We start from the raw sequence: 17384 nt of genomic DNA, 5'->3' as shown, positions 1-17384 counted from the left end.
TATCTGCATTATAGAAAGAGGAAAATTAATTCATATAAATGAAAGTGAGACGTCGGGCTGGTTAACACTTGCTATAACACTTCCAGATAGCTGGGCAATACAAAACAAGTTACAAGTGTAAACGACAAATCTTAATTTAAAAGAGAACTAAGTCTATATCATATCTATTCGGTCTATACTATGGAAAAGAGGAACGAAATCACGGAAAGTGTCGCGATATCGTCATATATTACGTCACGCATGTTTGGGAATACGAACTAACCAATGAGCGCCCGGCCCGGCCGGAAGTGGCGATTTTGAAACCTGCTGCCCGAAGAATAGCTCGATGTAAAGTGCTGTGTTTTCTTTTTTTTGTATTTGAAAGAAATACCTTTAAAGCATAGGATCGTATCGGTAAGTACACAAAATTACATATTATCCGTAGTTCAGTTAAAATGAATGGCATTGGAATGTTATTTTCAGTTCTTATTTGATGTGGTAATTATTCCTTAACCGTAAAAAAACTAACCAGTCACGAGGCTAATTCAGTTTTACAGAAATAACTGACTGATAAATGCTCCTCTAGCAGACGTTTCGGTTCATTTAAGAGCTGAATTGTTCAGAACAGGTTGACGAGGAGTTGTTTAGTTACTCGCCCACCCACCTAGTTATTGCATAAACATTTGAGAAGATGATAGTTAGCTGCTAGTAAGCTGAATAAATCTGTTTTAACACATGGCAGATTGATTTGTTGTTGAATAAGTAAGTTATGCTGCCGATGATGGCTAACTTAATACGTAATAATTATAAAAGTTGAGGTCAACTGTGTTGTTTGATTTCAACCTGAGTATTGTTGTGAAGCTTCTGTAACGTGTCAATGTTTTTTCATTATTTGCGTTGTGGTACAAAGATTCCTAAAATTGGCTCTTTTGCTTTATTGGTATTATTTAATGTTCTTAGTATGTTCGATCTCGTACTGCATCTCACAGTTTGATTTTGCTGCCTGATTTCCAGATATGGAGAATGAGGAGAAGACGGACAGAATGTTGCAGTTTGCTCTGTTGTGCCAGAAGCTGAAAAATATTAAATCTACATTTCTCTCTGATGGTTGGTTTGGTCCTTCACTCTCCTCTTTGATGGCCATGACGGTTGTTACAGGTGGTTGATTTAACCATATTTATGTGTGACAGATGACATCAGTCCAAAACAAACAGATGACATCTACCAGGTCCTCAGCTTCAACTCACCGGAGGCATGCCTGACGTACCTGGTGAACCTGGAGAAGAGAGGCAACCCTCAGACCGATCCGAGCCTCCTGACCAAGCTGATGGATGGCTACACTCGCGTGTTCTCCTGTCTGCCTCTGGACAAGCACAGTCAGAATGAGAGCTATGCCAAGATGCTGGTCCGGTTTGCAGAGCTCAAAGCGTGAGTGCTCAGTAGTCTTTCGGACATGCTTGGTTCTAGGTATGATGTTAAACTGCATCTGGAAGTTTACATTGCAAAGTTCCTTTGACAGCTGGGGAACACCCCCCCCCCAAGTTGGAGGACCATTTGCAGGGAGAAATTTGTGAGGTTTTGTGGGGGGTGTTCCCCTGCTGTCAGAGGAACTTTGTAAACTCCGCATTTCAGTGGGGGCACACTCTCTGAGATGCCTATTATTGGTCTGGTCACTCTGATGGCTGCCATAATCAGGGAGTAATTGTTGCTATGGTGGATTAGCTCCTCCAGAAGGTATCCGATGTCACCCCTTTCAACAAGCATATTATGAGTCCCAGATTAAGGCACCCTCTGAATGTGTTGTATGTTGTTTCTGTGTATGCGTGGTAAGTGTTGTCTCGGTGAGATACACATTTTATTTGCAGCTTTACTGAGTGGTTGATGGATGTCCACGAGGTAACTTCAGTGCGTCCACTGGCACTGACAGGGCTGGCTATGAGGATTCTGTCAGTCCCCATGGGTCTGGTGACCAGTGTGATAGTGGCTCCATGGTCCTTGATTTAGCAAAAGATCAGGTTCACAAGTCGTTGGATCCTGGTTCCATCGCCCTGAGCTACATTGTTGGTACTCCAATACTGCAGATCGATCATATCCTCCTGGGCAGATGCTGGAGGCTCCTCCAGAAAGTCTACAAAAGTGCCAAGTTTGCTTACAGTTTTTGTGAGGAACTTGCAATGTTGGTTGCGACTGCCAGTTCTAATGTGATGTGGGAGACCTTTTGCGACACAACCCTGAAGGGCTGTGTTGGTGTTGCTGGTGTTCCCAGAAAGAGTTGTTTCATCTCGCTGGCCACCCTGTATTTTATCGGGAGGAGTCCCAGTGCACAGCTTGATGTCTGTATTGGAAACTGAGATGGATGGCTGCAAGGAGCCATTTGCTAGAGGAACCTGTGAGCAAGTGACACACCATCTATGGTCTAGCGACCCACGTCATGCTTACAGAGGAACTGAAACATTTTGCAAATCTGTTTCTTGGACAGTCAGGTGATGGAACTGATGACACTGCAGTTGTGACCCGCTGGGCCGGCTGCTTTGCGGAGCTGTTTAAAACTGACCCTCTGGCTGGGATGTTGACATCTCTGGGCCCACAGTTCCCGAGGCTGATCCTCCACTTAGCTGTGAACCAGCTGAGGGTAGGGAAGGCTGCAGGGATCTTTGGTATCTGGAGTGAACTTCTCCAGGCTGGTGGTGAGGCTGTCCTCCTGGCATTGGAAGCAAACTTTGCTTCATTTGGGAAACGTGTATCATCCCAACTGACTGGAAAACAGGACTTTGTATCTGTCTGGAAGTGGAAGGGTGATTGCCTGGATTGTAGCGACCGCAGAGGGATAGCACCGATCTCAGTGCCGGGTAAGGTCCTTGCTGCGGTCATCCTCACCAGGATCTTTGATCAGCTGCTCGCCTACCAGTGACTGAATCAGTCTGGTTTTACGCCTAAGAAGTTTACCGTCGACCTCATTCTGGCACTGAGGCCTCTCATCAAATGCAAACGCCAATACTATCAAACTCAGTTGATCGAGCTGCCCTGTGTGGCATCCTGAAACTACGCAGTATCTCCCCAAAGTTGCTGGACATCATGGGCGGCCTGTGCACTGGTACTGTGAGTGCTGTTCAGAATGGAGGCAGAGCCTCTGAGTTCTTCCTGGTGGATTCTGGGATTCATCATGGGAATGTTCTTGCTCCTGCTATGTTTACCGATGCGTGGACTGAGTGCCTATTAATGAAGAAAGATTCACTGACCTTGACTTTACCAACAGTGCTGTGATCTTCATGGCATAAATGGAGGCTTTCGAGACACTGAGAGAGGAGTCGGAGTGTCTGGGCTTCCGAAGGTCCTGGATAAAAACCAAGAGCCAAGTCTTTAATGGCATCTTGGGCAGAGCTATCAGCAGTGTGTCTGCAGAGAATATGTGGAACATGTCGAGAGGTTCACTTTCCTCGGCAGTAACATTCATGTCTCTGGTTATTCTCCGTATGAAATCAGTAGACCGATTGGGAGCACATGGGGGTCATGAAGTCACTGCAAAGGGGTATGTGGTTCTCTTAGTATCTGTTAGAAGACAAAGGTCCAAATCTTTAGAATCCGGGTGCTCCCTTTTTTGTCGTATGGTTGTGATGCATGGACACTATCCAGCGACCGGAGATGAAGACTTTGATTTCTTTGGTACTGCGTCTCTTCGGAGAATCCTTGGGTATTGCTGGTTTCACTTTGTGTTAAATGAGTGGTTGCTCAGGGAGTCCCGAATGAGGCACGTTACCTGCATTGTGAGGGAGCGCCAGTTAGGGCACTACGGTCATGTGGCGCATTGCCCCGAGGGTGATCCGGCTCCCAGAATCCTCATTGCTGAGGACCTGAGCAGCTGGACCAAGCCAAAGAGATGCCCACGTAACTGCTGGCTGCGATAGATGGCCATTTCTGGTGGGTGGGACTGGACTGCGTATCGGCCTGGGGGAGCGCCAACCGGGATCCTGAGGTGCGTCTTCATGTGGTGGGTGCAGCAACGCACTGTACCAGTGCATGCTCCCCAGCCTGACCTGACCTTGGCCCTTCAAAACCAGTGTCTGAGATCCTGGCCTCCCCCATGTGTTCAGGTTCATGGCCGTAATTCTGCTTTTGTTCTATCATTCGACCAAACAGTTTCAGAATAATTAAAACCTAGTCAATGTAATGAATGCATATGTTAAATTTAAATGAGACGAATGAGATGACTATGTTACCTGTTTAGCAGTATCTTGGTAAGCTTAATGGTCATGTGCAACGTTTTTACAGAAATCACTGGTGGACAGATCATTTATTGAGAATTTATCAAGATGGTGTATTTCTGGTCAGTCACAGTCCTTTTTGCTATAGGATTCAGGATCCGGATGAAGCTCAGGACAGCTTCATCGTGGCGAGGTCCAACAGCAAGATGTTCGCCTTCGTGCATATCGCACACGCGCAGTTCGAGCTCTCTCGAGGTGCGGCTTCCGCAAATCCGTCCACACCATAGACACGATCCAGGATGACCCTGGTTTTCACAAGCCTGTACTGCCCCCTACAGGAAATGTGAAGAAAAGCACTTTGATACTGCAGAGGGCCTTCGGGGCAAATGCAAAGCCAACCGAGCTGCTGGAGACAGCTTTGCAGAACCTGAAGGCGGGGAAGGCTCAGCTGCTCCCCCAGGAGGAGAAGGAGAACATCGCCTCTTTCGCTGGATCTGCCGATTTGAGTCAGTCACAAACCAAAAATGTTTGCTTGCCTTTTTTTGGGTGGGGGGGGGGGGGCGACTGGTCATTCTGGAAATATCCTGACTTCCTCTTTTAGCACCAACGCTGTCTGTCACACAAGCCCCAACAAAAAGCAACCCTGAGTCCTGTCTGAGCCGCCGGCCATCCCAGGGCACCGGGGACCTGCATTTGGGTGGTTTTCTCTGTTCTAGGTGAGTAGCAGGTGGACCTGGAGGGATCTTCAGATCCGTCTGCATTCAAAAAAATGTGGACTTGCCCCAACTTCCTTACCTTTTTGGATACCAAACCGCTCTACCCTCTGGCCTTCAGCATGGATCAGAAGAGCAGCTTCCTGGAGGACCCACTTCCGGGCTGGAGGTCCAGTTCCCAACGGAAAAAGCCCAGTAATATGGTACGCGGCATTCCTGCATGGCGTCTTGACGGAGCCGGTGGACATGCATGCTCACCTCACTGACGTTTCTCCCGTTACCCATTCTCCAGCCAGGCAGGGTGCCCCTCGTGCCCCTGCCCATCCCTGAGGATGATGATGATGGGAGGCCTGTGAAGAAGAACGATGGTTCTGGTCCAGGCAGTTTAAACTGGTAGGCAGATTTTTGTCAGCGTCTGTGTGTGTCTGTGTCTGTCTGTCTGTCTGTCTGTCTGTCTGTCTGTCTGTCTGTGTGCGCGCGCGCGTGTGTGTGTGTGTGTGTGTGTAGTGCTAACACTCCCTCATTTGATGTTGTGTATCTGGCTTCTGTCACAAAAACTCGGCTACATTCTGGTGAAGCAAATAACCCCAACCCGTGTTCTACATGAGAAAAGGTTTTGTTTTGCCATGCAAACATTAAATCCTAAACATCTTCTTCAAAAGCCAGCTGTGGTGACTCGTTCGGCACATCTTGGGGAAGCATGTCCACTATGTTAGTCCACAACGTGTCATTAAAATGTCCCCAAACCTCAAATGCCTTGCTGCTAGTCCCAAAAGGTGCGACGATGACGAATCTTTTCTGGCTTTTCAGGCGAGCATCCGGACCTAAAGCCAACCCTGCCTTTTCTCTCTCCTCATCCAAGAAAAGCAGCGGAGATGGGGACTCGTACACCCTGCTGAATCTGAAGGTGTTGCTTTTTCCCCTTTTGATATTATGGGGGCTGGATGACAATGGTTAAAGTAGCACTGGAAAACCTAACTTAAATTTGTGGTAACTGTAGTGATGGGGAGACTTGTGACCTCACACTGAGCTCTGTTTTGCTGTTGCAGCGGTCAGCCATCAGTCCTGAGGGTCGACCATGGGAGGATCCAGGGTCTGTGGACTCCACAACCACACTCCTGCATAGGCCGGAGAGGAAAGGATCCCTCTTGTCGGAAGGTAATGCTGATTTAACCCTCCGTCTCCTGCTGTGCTTATCGGTGGATGCTTTCGTTAGATGCTACATGCTTTTTATATGACGCTTACAGACAACACCGGAAGTATAAACCAGGTCCTCAGCTCCAACTCCCCGGAGGCGTGCCAGACCTACCTGGTGAACCTGGAGAAAAGAGGCAACCCCCAGACCGATCCGAGCCTCCTGACCAAGCTGATGGATGGTTACACCCGTGTCTTGTCTTCTCTGCCTCTGGCTAAGCACAGCCAGAATGAGAGCTACGCCAAGATGCTGGTCCGGTTTGCAGAGCTCAAAGCGTAAGTGCTCGATGGCCTTTCCGCTGTGGTTTAATACACTGGGTGTAGGTGGCTCACTCTTAAGTTTACTGTCAGACTTTCGAATCATTTCAAATCATGTTCCGTAAACTGTCAGGTCTGTGCAGGATGCACAGTGGTCACTGATGTTTTTAACGCAGGATTCAAGATCCAGAAGAAGCTCAGGATAATTTCATCGTGGCAAGGTCCAACAGCAAGATGTTTGCCTTCGTGCATATCGCACATGCACAGTTCGAACTCTCTCAAGGTATGATTTATACTGATACACCAGCGCTGTAAATGCATTTCAGAATGGCGCTGACATTTTTTTTTGCATGCTCATACTGCCCCCTACAGGAAGTGCAAAGAAAAGCGCTTTGATACTACATAGGGCCTTCGGAGCGAACGCCAAACCCACTGAGCTACTGGAGACAGCTTTACAGAACTTAAAGGCAGGGAAAGCACAGCTGCTCCCCCTAGAGGACAAGGAGAATGTAACAGGTTGGTGTGCTACAGCGTGTAACAGGCAGTCTGGTCAGACATGTGCCCTGGCGTGTTAAAGCTTGTTTTATATTTTTTTTAGGAAGTTCGGCTGGTGTGTTGACTGAGACACGGGACACGGTGGGTTGCAACCAGGGAGGTGCTTCGAGCTCGGGGCCCTACAGACCGATGTGTAAGGAGATCTCCACGGACTGGAAGATTCCGGCTCGGATCAACAGACACCCATCTGCCGAGGTCAGTACCCTGTGCCCCCCCAACACGCACAGATGACAGTAAATTGTGCAAAAATTCAGCTTCCTGAGCTGTACCTGCGCTGACATGGGCAGCTGAAAGTGGAACCAAACGGAGCTGGTTGTGTCATCATCATCTGATTAGTTAAAATGTATGGAGATACTGGTGTTTTTTTTTGCATGGATTGTCCAAAGGAAAAGGTGTATATTCTATATATTATTTATTATTAGTAGTGTCTCACATTGTAATGTATTGATGCATTTCCGGAATGGATACGTAATAATTTAAGCAAGCCAATGCTAATCCCACTAGTGTTCGATACTTGCATAACATGGCTATTCTCACCGACGTGCTACAGGAAATTAGCACACAGTAGAAGACATAATTGCACGCCATGATGTACTCGGTGTGAACGGTAAATAAGCGTCTCCTCGGTTTACGCCACAGTCACTCCCCAAACCCGCCAACGCCTTTACCGAGCCGACCCTTCTGCAGTGGAAAATCAAAGCTGGAACTGTACTGTAGCTAGTCTGTCTTCGCAGTACAGCTCCTGGGTCAGTTCTTGTATGTCAGTGGAAAGGTGCCATTGATGTGATTGTTCGGCTGAAGTGGCCAGAGGCTGCTGTGGTGTTATTAACGATGGTCCCCAGCAGGGGGCGTGCAGCGCTCTACAAATGATGCCTGTTGTTCTCTCAGGAGAAGCCTGCACCGTTCAGTTCTGTGCCCACCCAGACCCCCACCCCTGCACCCTCCCTCCTGCCAGCCACCAGAGGGAGCTCTACCCTCACCTGTCAGACGCCCAACTACAAAACTCCCAGTGCTACCGGGTGAGAGAGAATTCTGGGAGATCAGTCATGTCTGCTGAGCTGAATTTTGCAGCTTTGACCTGGTCAGTCTGACTCACTCCTCTCCCATTGGCTTTCAAAGCTACTCTACTCCGGTCCAAAGGAACTTGCCTCAGTGTGCCCCCAGCACAGTGCCCCGTGGCCCCGCCCCCTCCCAGCAGCCCTGCACCCCTCTGAACCAGATGTGCCATCTGCCGCAGACCCCTCAGGTAAGATCGTGTACCCTGTGTGGACAGGCAGCACATACTCCTTCCATAACCAGGCAAAATTGAATATGGCCGTGCTGCCATTTCAGGGTTTGGGTGCTACGTTTTCGAACGACTCCATCACAATCAAAGGCAAACAGTTCTTCATCCTGAAGATGATTGGTCGAGGCGGATCCAGTAAGGTACTGGCCTTTTTTACCTTAAGTCCATGAGTGTTTGAGGGCTGTAAGTCGGGGGTCAGCACTCATCTCCCAGCATTGTGGGTAATTGCAGGTGTACCAGGTGTTGGACCACCGTAAACAGCTATTTGCCGTGAAGTACGTGAATCTGGAGGAGGCTGACATCCACACGGTGGCGAGCTACAAAAATGAGATCGAGCACCTTAACCACCTGCAGCAGTACAGCGATCAGATTATCAAGCTTTATGACTAGTGGGTGACCTCTCAGCCATTTAAACAGCGCCGCCCTGCTGGGTGGAGGATCATTAGACAGCATATGTGGTCCCGGTTCCTAAATTCAGACTATGTATGTGTTGGGTCCAGCGAGATCACAAACAGTTACATCTACATGCTGATGGAGTGTGGAAACCTGGACCTGAATACCTGGCTGCGGAACCGAAAGGAGGTCAACCCCCTAGAGAGGAAGCTCTACTGGAAGAACATGCTGGAGGCAGTGCAGACCATCCACAGGCATGGTGAGCAGCCACTGACCATGTGGAGTGAGCCAAAGCCAAGTGCTGTAATGATCTTCTCTGCAGGTTCTTAATTCCCGCTTGTTAAATCCAGCTTCTGCAGGCACTGTATTCAGTACCGGTTCCGGTATCAGTCGAAGCTGTATTCACTACTGTTTTGTGTTTGCTTGCAGGAATCGTCCACAGTGATTTGAAACCGGCCAATTTCGTGATTGTGAACGCCACACTGAAGCTCATCGACTTTGGCATCGCCAACCGCATCCAGCCAGACGTGACGAGCATCGTGAAAGACTCGCAGGTGTGAGGGCGTCCCTGGGGCCCGCGTTGTTCTGTATGAGGCTGTCAGCGTCTCACACCGGTTCTGCTGTCCTTCCAGCTGGGCACTCTGAGCTATATGCCACCGGAGGCCATCAAAGACACGTCCTCTAAGGGAGGGAAGCCCGGCTCTAAGGTGAGGCCCCCAGCCGCAGCCTTGGTGTGATCATTCCCATCCGCTTTCTATGGGGGGGGGGGTTCAGTAACTATAGTGTTTTGGGAGGAGCTGGATACGCTCAACGCTGGCGGAGTGGTGGGTGCTGTCCAGATGTAGGTCGCGCATGAACAGTTCTACACTCCTACTTCATAGCGTTGAGGATGGACAGAAAATCACATTTATATCTGTGTACTCTGCAATCCGTAACTTTAAACAGTTTCTGTTTGGGAGATAAAGAGGATTCTGATTCGGTCTCCCTGTTCCCAGATCAGCCCGAAGGGTGACGTGTGGTCGCTGGGCTGCATCCTGTACTACATGACCTATGGGAAGACACCCTTCCAGAGCATCACCAACCAGATCAGCAAGCTCCACGCCATCATCGACCCCTCGCACCAGATCGACTTCCCCGACGTCGCCGAGAAGGACCTGCTGGATGTGCTGAAGGTGGGCGACAGGCGCGATGGGGTGACGTGGGGGTCTCGCCAGTGTGTTCCGTGACGTGACGTGTGCCCATGTTTTCAGCGCTGTCTGGTGAGGAACCCTAAGGAACGCATCTCCATAGCCGAGCTCCTAAGTCACCCGTACTTGCAGCTTCAGCCACCATCGCCACCCGATCCACGTATGTATGCATACACGCGTGACACGTGCACGGGGCTTTCACTGGGCCTGAGCTCATGCCTGTAATGCTTCCCCCTGCAGCTCAGCCGGCTAACGCCGACCTGCAGCGCATCCTTAATGAACTGGCAGCTCTGCAGTCCCCCAACAGCATCGCCAGGGCAGCCAGTGTGAGTACCAGGCTCCAGTGGGTGAAGCACTGCTTTTTACCATGTGCTTCTTCTGGGTTCATCAGATGCTTATATGCAAAAGCGACATGCAGTTGTGAAAACGGGTTTAGACGGTCCTTGGAGCAACTGGGGGTTACGTCAAGTCAAACTTTTGACGCTTTTCCACTGGAACGCAGGAACCAGCCCGTACCCGAGCCATACCACAAAGACAGTCTAGTTACAGTGCGATTCCAGCTGGCTTTGATTTTCCACTGCAGAATGTGCAGTACTACTAATGAATAATTACAGTTATCATCGTAGTATGGCTTGGATCTTGGTAGCAATGGAAAGGTGCCATTTGTCATTTCAAAATGTGCGCAGGAACGCAATGAAACAAAACAGCGTTTGACTGAGACCTCAAAACCGGCTTTGCACACAAAACGGACACGAAAATAATAAGTAAATTTGCTGTGCAAAACAGTGCAACTTTTACCTAGAGTTGTGCAGTGGGTTTAACTGTAAACGGCTGTTGTAAAATACTCCAGAGTGTCCTTTGAGGTGGGAGGGGGTTGAAGAGGCCATTGGAGGGGTGAGATGGGTCATTGAGGATATTGTGACCATTGCAAGAATGGCAGTGCTTATCAAAGATTTCTCTGGTGGATTGTAGAGAGGTCCCAATAATTAAGGACTTTGCTCAGGGGCCCAGTGGTGAAAACACACTGGGAATTGCTGACCTTCCAATCACTGGTCTCCTTTGAGCGGTCAGGCGTGACACGCCTGCCAAAGCTGTGGTGACCCGTCTCATGTTCTCTTCCTCCCTCCCGCAGAATCTGGCGCGGATGTGCAACAGCGGCAAGCGGCTGGATGTGTCCGAGTGCCTGAAGGCTTCCAGCCAGACATCCGGGAAGATGTGAGGTGTTCCACAGACCGCTTGGCGCCTACGTCTCAGCCATGTTCCGAGGAAGGCCAGCTGCCACGTCTTTAGCCCCCAGAAGATGCCCGCTCCTGAGAAACGTTCCTTTCAAACCCAGTCATTTCTGGAGACACGCCTTCCTGGCCTTGTTGAACGTGCATGTTTCACGAACCTCTGTTTCAGCTTGGATCCTCCAGCTCCATGTGTCCTGCTGGGGCCGCTCTAGCAGGTGCTGTCAGACCACTATGAGAAGACCGCTATGCTAGCGGACACCATGTACAGTCTTCATGTAACTCTTTGATTTGCTATGATACTTTGTTTTATTTCTTACTCTGACTGAATTACAACCCTCTGACAAATAAACTCTTAATATAAGAGGATTTTAAAGTGTTTAAATGTTTTTTCTTGTCTTGGTACTTTGTTTTAGAAACCCCCTAGATTTTACCCAGACTGCATGCTGGGAATCCTAATTCTGTTAAACAGCAGCAGTAAATCATTCAGACCGCGTAAAATCTGATCCAGTTTATGAATCAAGGGCCAGTCTCAGTAGCCAATGGTATGTTTTGAATCGGTGAGTGACAGGGGGGCGGGCACTCTGAGCTCCAATCATCTCGGCTATGGCCTGTGGCCCCGCCATGTACACACCCCTGCCTCTACCGTGCTGCTCAGGTATACTTGTCTAACGCAGCAGGGGGTTGTGAGCATAAGGATGCCGGCAGGCAGCTCTTTGTGTATCAGGGTGCCCTTCTACGCTCATGGATACACAAGGATTCTGCATGAAAGCTCTTGTGCGCGCAGACGGATGCGCCATATAAATACGTCCCCGACCCCACCCTCTGTGACGGCGTCCCGGTCTCTCCCCCTGTTTCCGGTTTACGTTCAACTGCTATGGCGGCCGCCGCACGGTTAGTTTTGCGCACCGCGTCCGGAGCGAAGGCGCTGCGGGCCGGGTTGGGGTGGCTGGGAAGCCCGATCCGCGTCCCGCACGCCGCAGCGCACTTCACCTTCCATCCGGACCCAGTCCCCACACGTCATGGTAAGAGGATCCCTGGGCTGCCGCTGTCTCTTCGGCTGTTAAAGTAACCTTGGAGGATGGGTCTGTTGCCGGGAGCTCCTGGGGAAACTGTTGTGTGTATGTGTGCTTACATGTCGGTAACATTTCGATGTGGGATCATGCATGGGGTTCGCTCCTGATATCTTTGTGGTGACTCTTACGGAGGTGGCATTTCGTGCCTTTATGATCTCGCAGAGTTGGGTGTCTTTGTACAAACGCAGTTAAGCACTATTTATCCTGGGGTTTTACTGAACCTCAGACTGTTCTTGTCCCTTTCAGTGCTGCCATCTGCAGGGGGGTGACCCTCCATCTCAAACCACGCTGTTGACACCTGTCCGTGTTATGCTGTGGAATACTTAGATGTCTTCAGGATAATCGAATGATTGACTAGGGACATGAGACGGAGGCGTGTCTCGTGGTTATTATGACTTTTGTGGATGCTTCGCGTGTCTCTGTGACGTGTTGCTGAAAAGTTCTTTATGTGAATGCGTTTGGACACTCAGAGCGACTATGCTACACATTACCTGCTGTAATCGCTCTGCGCGGACACCTTCTCATTCATTAGTTTCTTATTAAGTCGCATCCCAGTTCTGCTGGGGCGCGAACAGCGACACCGTGTGGCAGAAATGCAGCTTGACCCCGTGTACAAGAGAAGGCTTTCGGTTTTTATCCAAATACAGGAGGGCACTTTCCTCACAAATGATAAATGCAGGGCAGAAATGAGGATGTGGATTCTCTGTGGTATAACATGGGCACCACCTTTTAGATGGTGTGTAATTGTAGTATTAAACAGATAAATGTTCCCTTGTTAGGTTATGTTAGGCTGTTGGTCCTTGTAATGAGGTGTGTCTATTGAAATGCTGGTGCTTTGTATCCGAACAGGCCCAACACAGAAGATGAACCTGTTCCAGTCGATCACCAGCGCCTTGGACAACACCCTCTCCAGTGACCCCACAGCAGGTATGGGATTAGCAGCTAGCTACACGGTCAGATATAGACGTTGGGCACTGTGTGAACGCCGGCCTTGTATCCAGGCTCGTCCTGGTAGGGATGATGTGTGGCTTGCACTGAAATCGTGACTGATCTCCCAGGCCTCAGAGACATCCTCACAGAGTCTGTTGCCATATTTGCACTCCTTATCTAGCTTACTTTTCACTGGCCTGTTTGCTTGCACACCCCCTTTTCGGGGCCAGATCCCAACTGGCTGGGTAGCATTCCAACACGCACCCTGGCCTGGATGGACACCCCCGATTTGTGTATGTGATCAAATGATGTGTGAGAGAGGCACATGGATCCCAGCCTTTTAGTGCAAGCTGTGTTTGTTTTCTCTCGCCTGTTTGTTTGTCAGTTTTGTTTTTCCTTTAAACACAGCCCAGATTCGCCTTTTCAGAACAGAAGAAACAGACTAAACGAATTATAAAGTGGCAGTGTTATTTAAAGCAAGTTTGTGTGCTTTCAAGTTCAGAATTGTAATTGTAAATGTTTAGAAACTACTGACGTTGGAACAAAGAGGAGGAGCAAATAAGGTGAGTCTGCTGTCCTCCTCTCACCTCTGCTCTCATCCTGTCCCAAACATGAAGAATTATAAGTTTAAATGCATCTTATTTGCCTCCTGAGGTCTCGGCCTCCATCCATCCATCACCATAACCACTTAATCCCAACTGGGGTCGCGGAGCCTATCTTGGGAACAAGGGGCACAGGCAGGAACCAACCCTGCACAGTCGCCAACACACTGCAGGGCATTGCACACACACACACAATTACAAGGCCAATTTAGACTCGCTAATCTGCACCCTTTTGGACCATAGGAGGAAACGCATGTGATCACGGAGAGAGCGTGCAAACTCCACACAGAAAGTTCCTGGGACCGAACCCAGAACCTTCTTGCTGTGAGGCAGCAGTGCTAACCATCGTGCCACTGCGGTCTAGGTCTCCTTCAGTGTTAATGTCCCAAAAGTTACTAAAAGATTCAAAGGTTTAATAAAAAGTCCAGTTTTGTGCTAAAATTATTGCTTTTTCCATCTCCTTTAATGTGAATTTTCATAGTAGCACAGGCCAGACTTTTTCATTTTTCAAGTCGGAGACATTCATTCCTAAATGATTTCTGTCCTGCGTTTTTGTATTTTAACTTATTTTGCGTATCGTACTGCTGCCAAAACCTCACCCACTAACTAGATTCTGCTAGATGCAAGATGTATTTAAGAATAACTTAATATTTCATTTTCACGTGGGAAATTACAAATGAATAAGCAAGAATATTACTTGTAGCGAGAAGCCGTTTCGACACGCTCTGTACCTAACAGGGCCCTCTCCTCTAAGAGTCTTTTCTAACCCCTGCATTTGGCGCAGTGATACCATACAGCAAATGCAGAGTTTTCTTGCGTTTCCATTGGTCTTCTGAACCGTTTCTCTTCCCAGATCGTATGATTGGTTGATTATGCGTGGAAAAAGTATTAGTGGGAAATAAATCCGGTAAACTGATTACGGCTGAGGTTTGTGCTGGGTTGGTTGACTTTGGCAGAATCGGTGTTAATTTTCGTACTCTTCAGCGTCCGCATCCGCGGCGGCTTTGCTGTAAATTTCTTAATGCCTTGTTATTTTTACACACCTGTGTTTTCCGGGAAGTGACATTACTGCTTTCTGTTTGTCTTCTAGTTATATTTGGGGAAGATGTGGCGTTTGGTGGCGTGTTTCGCTGCACCGTGGGTCTCCGAGACAAGTACGGTAGGTTGTTTGTGTCTGTCCACCCTGGCATGTCTGTCCAATGTGGCTGCTGGAAGCCGTTTTAAATACACCAAGCAGGGGGGAGAGTGATTTGTAACTCCTCACCTAAAAGTACCATCGTTAAGCTAGGTACCTGACCCGTCCCCGAGTTCAACAGATTGAACCACTGTCAAAAGTCCTATAGTTTCGTAATCATTATCTTATTTTAAGCCTCGTTATTCATTGTGCTTAAACCCCTTCAGCCTCAATGGAACGGTCTGGTGGTCTGTAGCTTGTAGTCTCACAACTAGGTGGCAGCAAAGTTTACAACTGGATGACATTCGAGGAACTGAATCTGACAGATTTGTTTTCAGGATGTGCTTATTTTTTATAATGCAGTTTTCAGTTTGAAATGCATTGTATTTAATGTATGAGACTGATGTACATGCTGTACTGGGGCCTGTGCAGTCTGTATAGCATTTATGTCTGTGCAGAATGGTTGTCGATTTGAAAAGAACGCAGACGTACCTCTCTAAGACTACCGCCTGCATCGGCGGATGGACTCTGCATTCCTTCTTGACAACTTTCGCCCTTCCCTCTTATTAAAGAGCCAAACTAACTCTCCACCTGTGCTTAGAAGAATTGATGTTGTCACCTTTTCATTCTTGTCTGTATGTCGGTGACTAGAGGGCAGTATGTGGCTCAGCAGGTTTGGGCTCTGTGTCTGTCATCGGAAGGTTCCTGGTTCAAGACCCAGGGACGACAGAATGATTTTTACTCTTTTTTATTTGCATTTAATTTCCAGTTGCTCCAGGGATCTCAGACTCTGCTTGCTCTCAAAAATGTTCATTACTTTTGGATAATATTGTCTGCCAGATAGATAAAATGTAAATTTATATATTCCAGGTATTAACTCTAATTAAAATCCATATTAAAGTGAAAGTATTTAGGTGTCTGTTTTTGGTGAAGGTGCCGCCTCTGCCAGAGTTAGCATCCTGTCCACTCAGCTGGCCGCCTTGTCTTAGAGTCTGATGGTGTTTCACTGCAATCGCCTTGTGGTGTTACCACAGAATCCCAGTTGAAAACCAGTTGGTGATTATAGTTGTTATTGGTGCTCTATTAATATGATTAACACCATGCTGGATTTGATCCTTCCCCTACCATGCAAACTGCAGTGCACTTTGTCCTTAGCAGTGCAAACAAAGGTCCTGATTGGACGCTGCTTTGGGCAAAACAAGACGTTTGTCCTGTTTGCAATTGACAGCAATGACATTTTTTTTCCCTCTTTGCTGCATCCTCCTCTTCACCCCCCCTCGTGTCACTGCTGATGTCACGCCACTGGACTGTTCATTTTCTGCTGCCGTGTTGGTTTGGGTTCCCTTTGAAAGCCACTGACCTCCCGTCACTCATTTGGCACGTGCAGTAATGAATGCCGCAGGCTCCAGGGCGCCCCCTGGTGCTGACACACATGCCCTGCGGCCCCAACTGGCTTACCTGCTCCCCTTTGTGGCCCGACGTCAGCTGGCAGCCGCCAAATGTCCAGTATAAGTGGAAATTCTATAATAAGTGGCTGGTTTTGTTTTGGGCTTGATGTAGATCAGCCGAGGAGCGGGTCTCACGGGAAGCCCGCCATCCCTCACCGCCTAGAGGGACACTTGATTCGATGTATCTATATTTAATCATTCATTAGTTGCACACCTGTGTGTATTGTCATAATTCCTGTGCTTCTGAAGGAGGTTTTGCGAGGTGCAGTGCAGCAGAGATGCAGCAGGAGGCGCTCCACTCGCGCGGAGCAGTGTAATGGGAAAATTCCAGCTTAAATCCGCGGCTCTCCTGCGGCTCTCTGTGAAAAATACCTTTTGAAATTGATGCCGAAGTTTGAACTGGTTCCAACATCTGGCCCAACAGCTTTATGGCTTTATGGAGAACGTGGATCTACTGCGAAGCTTCAGGGGTCCATAGCCGTGTTGCTGTCCCAGCAATTCACAGCAGCAGTGTTAGCATGTAGGGCGAACTGCGGAATTACCCAGAAGTCCCTGTTTCCTAGTCTTCCCAGCATTCCTTGCAGTCCCTCTTTCCTGTTACCAGCCTGGGCCTTGAGAAGCAATCGTGTCTAATTGTCTGTCTGTCTTCAGGTAAAGACCGGGTGTTCAACACCCCCCTGTGTGAGCAAGGCATTGTGGGATTTGGGATTGGTGTGGCCGTGGCTGGTGCCACTGCTATCGCAGAGATCCAGTTTGCTGACTACATCTTCCCGGCGTTTGACCAGGTGAGACTCAGTGCAGTTTGCCTCCTCAGCAATTCGTAATGACCCTTTTAATCATTAACTGTGCTGACCACTACGCCTGTCATAGGACGAAGGTTTAAATTAGACTGGTGTCTCACTATCTCCCCCCCCTTTAGGTTTTGCCATCCATAAAAATGTCTCTAGGTTCCTCTCCCCCCATGCAGGTATACTTTTCAGGTTTTATTTGTCTCGTATACAATCATACACCCGTTCGCGTAGTGAAATGCTTTTCCTCCTGCTTCCGGAGTTGAAGGGAAGTGTGTGACGCAAAAACAAATTAGTATACTAAGAGAAGGATGAAATGAGAAATTGCATGACTGAAAAACAGATGATTAAAAATAGTGAACTGGATATCA

General features: G+C 48.5%; 2 protein-coding genes across 3 annotated transcripts in view; both read left to right on the top strand.

Annotated features, from left to right (window-relative positions):
• Window positions 1-271: 271 nt before the first annotated feature.
• On the top strand, window positions 272-11364 carry ttk (ttk protein kinase). 2 transcript variants are annotated; one of them, XM_049024689.1, is made up of 25 exons: window positions 272-393; window positions 994-1086; window positions 1170-1407; window positions 4330-4436; window positions 4520-4687; window positions 4783-4897; window positions 5016-5097; window positions 5187-5287; window positions 5705-5801; window positions 5944-6052; window positions 6142-6364; window positions 6523-6629; window positions 6719-6862; window positions 6945-7096; window positions 7790-7920; window positions 8021-8147; window positions 8234-8326; window positions 8418-8575; window positions 8687-8838; window positions 9009-9133; window positions 9212-9286; window positions 9575-9751; window positions 9830-9926; window positions 10007-10092; window positions 10899-11364. In XM_049024689.1, exons 2-25 carry the CDS (start codon window positions 996-998, stop codon window positions 10983-10985), a joined length of 3042 nt encoding a protein of 1013 aa, XP_048880646.1. In that variant the 5' UTR covers window positions 272-393; window positions 994-995; the 3' UTR covers window positions 10986-11364. The 2 variants fall into 2 exon arrangements, with proteins under 2 accessions (XP_048880646.1, XP_048880647.1); XM_049024690.1 differs by lacking the exon at window positions 272-393 and adding an exon at window positions 588-741.
• A 423-nt stretch (window positions 11365-11787) lies between these two features.
• bckdhb (branched chain keto acid dehydrogenase E1 subunit beta) overlaps window positions 11788-17384 on the top strand; it is a 31697-nt gene continuing 26100 nt past the window's right edge. Inside the window, exons 1-4 of the mRNA XM_049024693.1 lie at window positions 11788-12020; window positions 12921-12998; window positions 14694-14762; window positions 16877-17010. Coding sequence (XP_048880650.1) covers window positions 11873-12020; window positions 12921-12998; window positions 14694-14762; window positions 16877-17010 — 429 coding nt within the window. The 5' untranslated portion in view covers window positions 11788-11872. The remainder of the gene's footprint in view (window positions 12021-12920; window positions 12999-14693; window positions 14763-16876; window positions 17011-17384) is intronic.

This window comes from Brienomyrus brachyistius, chromosome 9 (genome assembly GCF_023856365.1).
Source record: "Brienomyrus brachyistius isolate T26 chromosome 9, BBRACH_0.4, whole genome shotgun sequence".
Classification (NCBI taxonomy): Eukaryota; Metazoa; Chordata; class Actinopteri; order Osteoglossiformes; family Mormyridae; genus Brienomyrus; species Brienomyrus brachyistius.
This window is presented reverse-complemented; position numbering and strand designations above follow the sequence as displayed.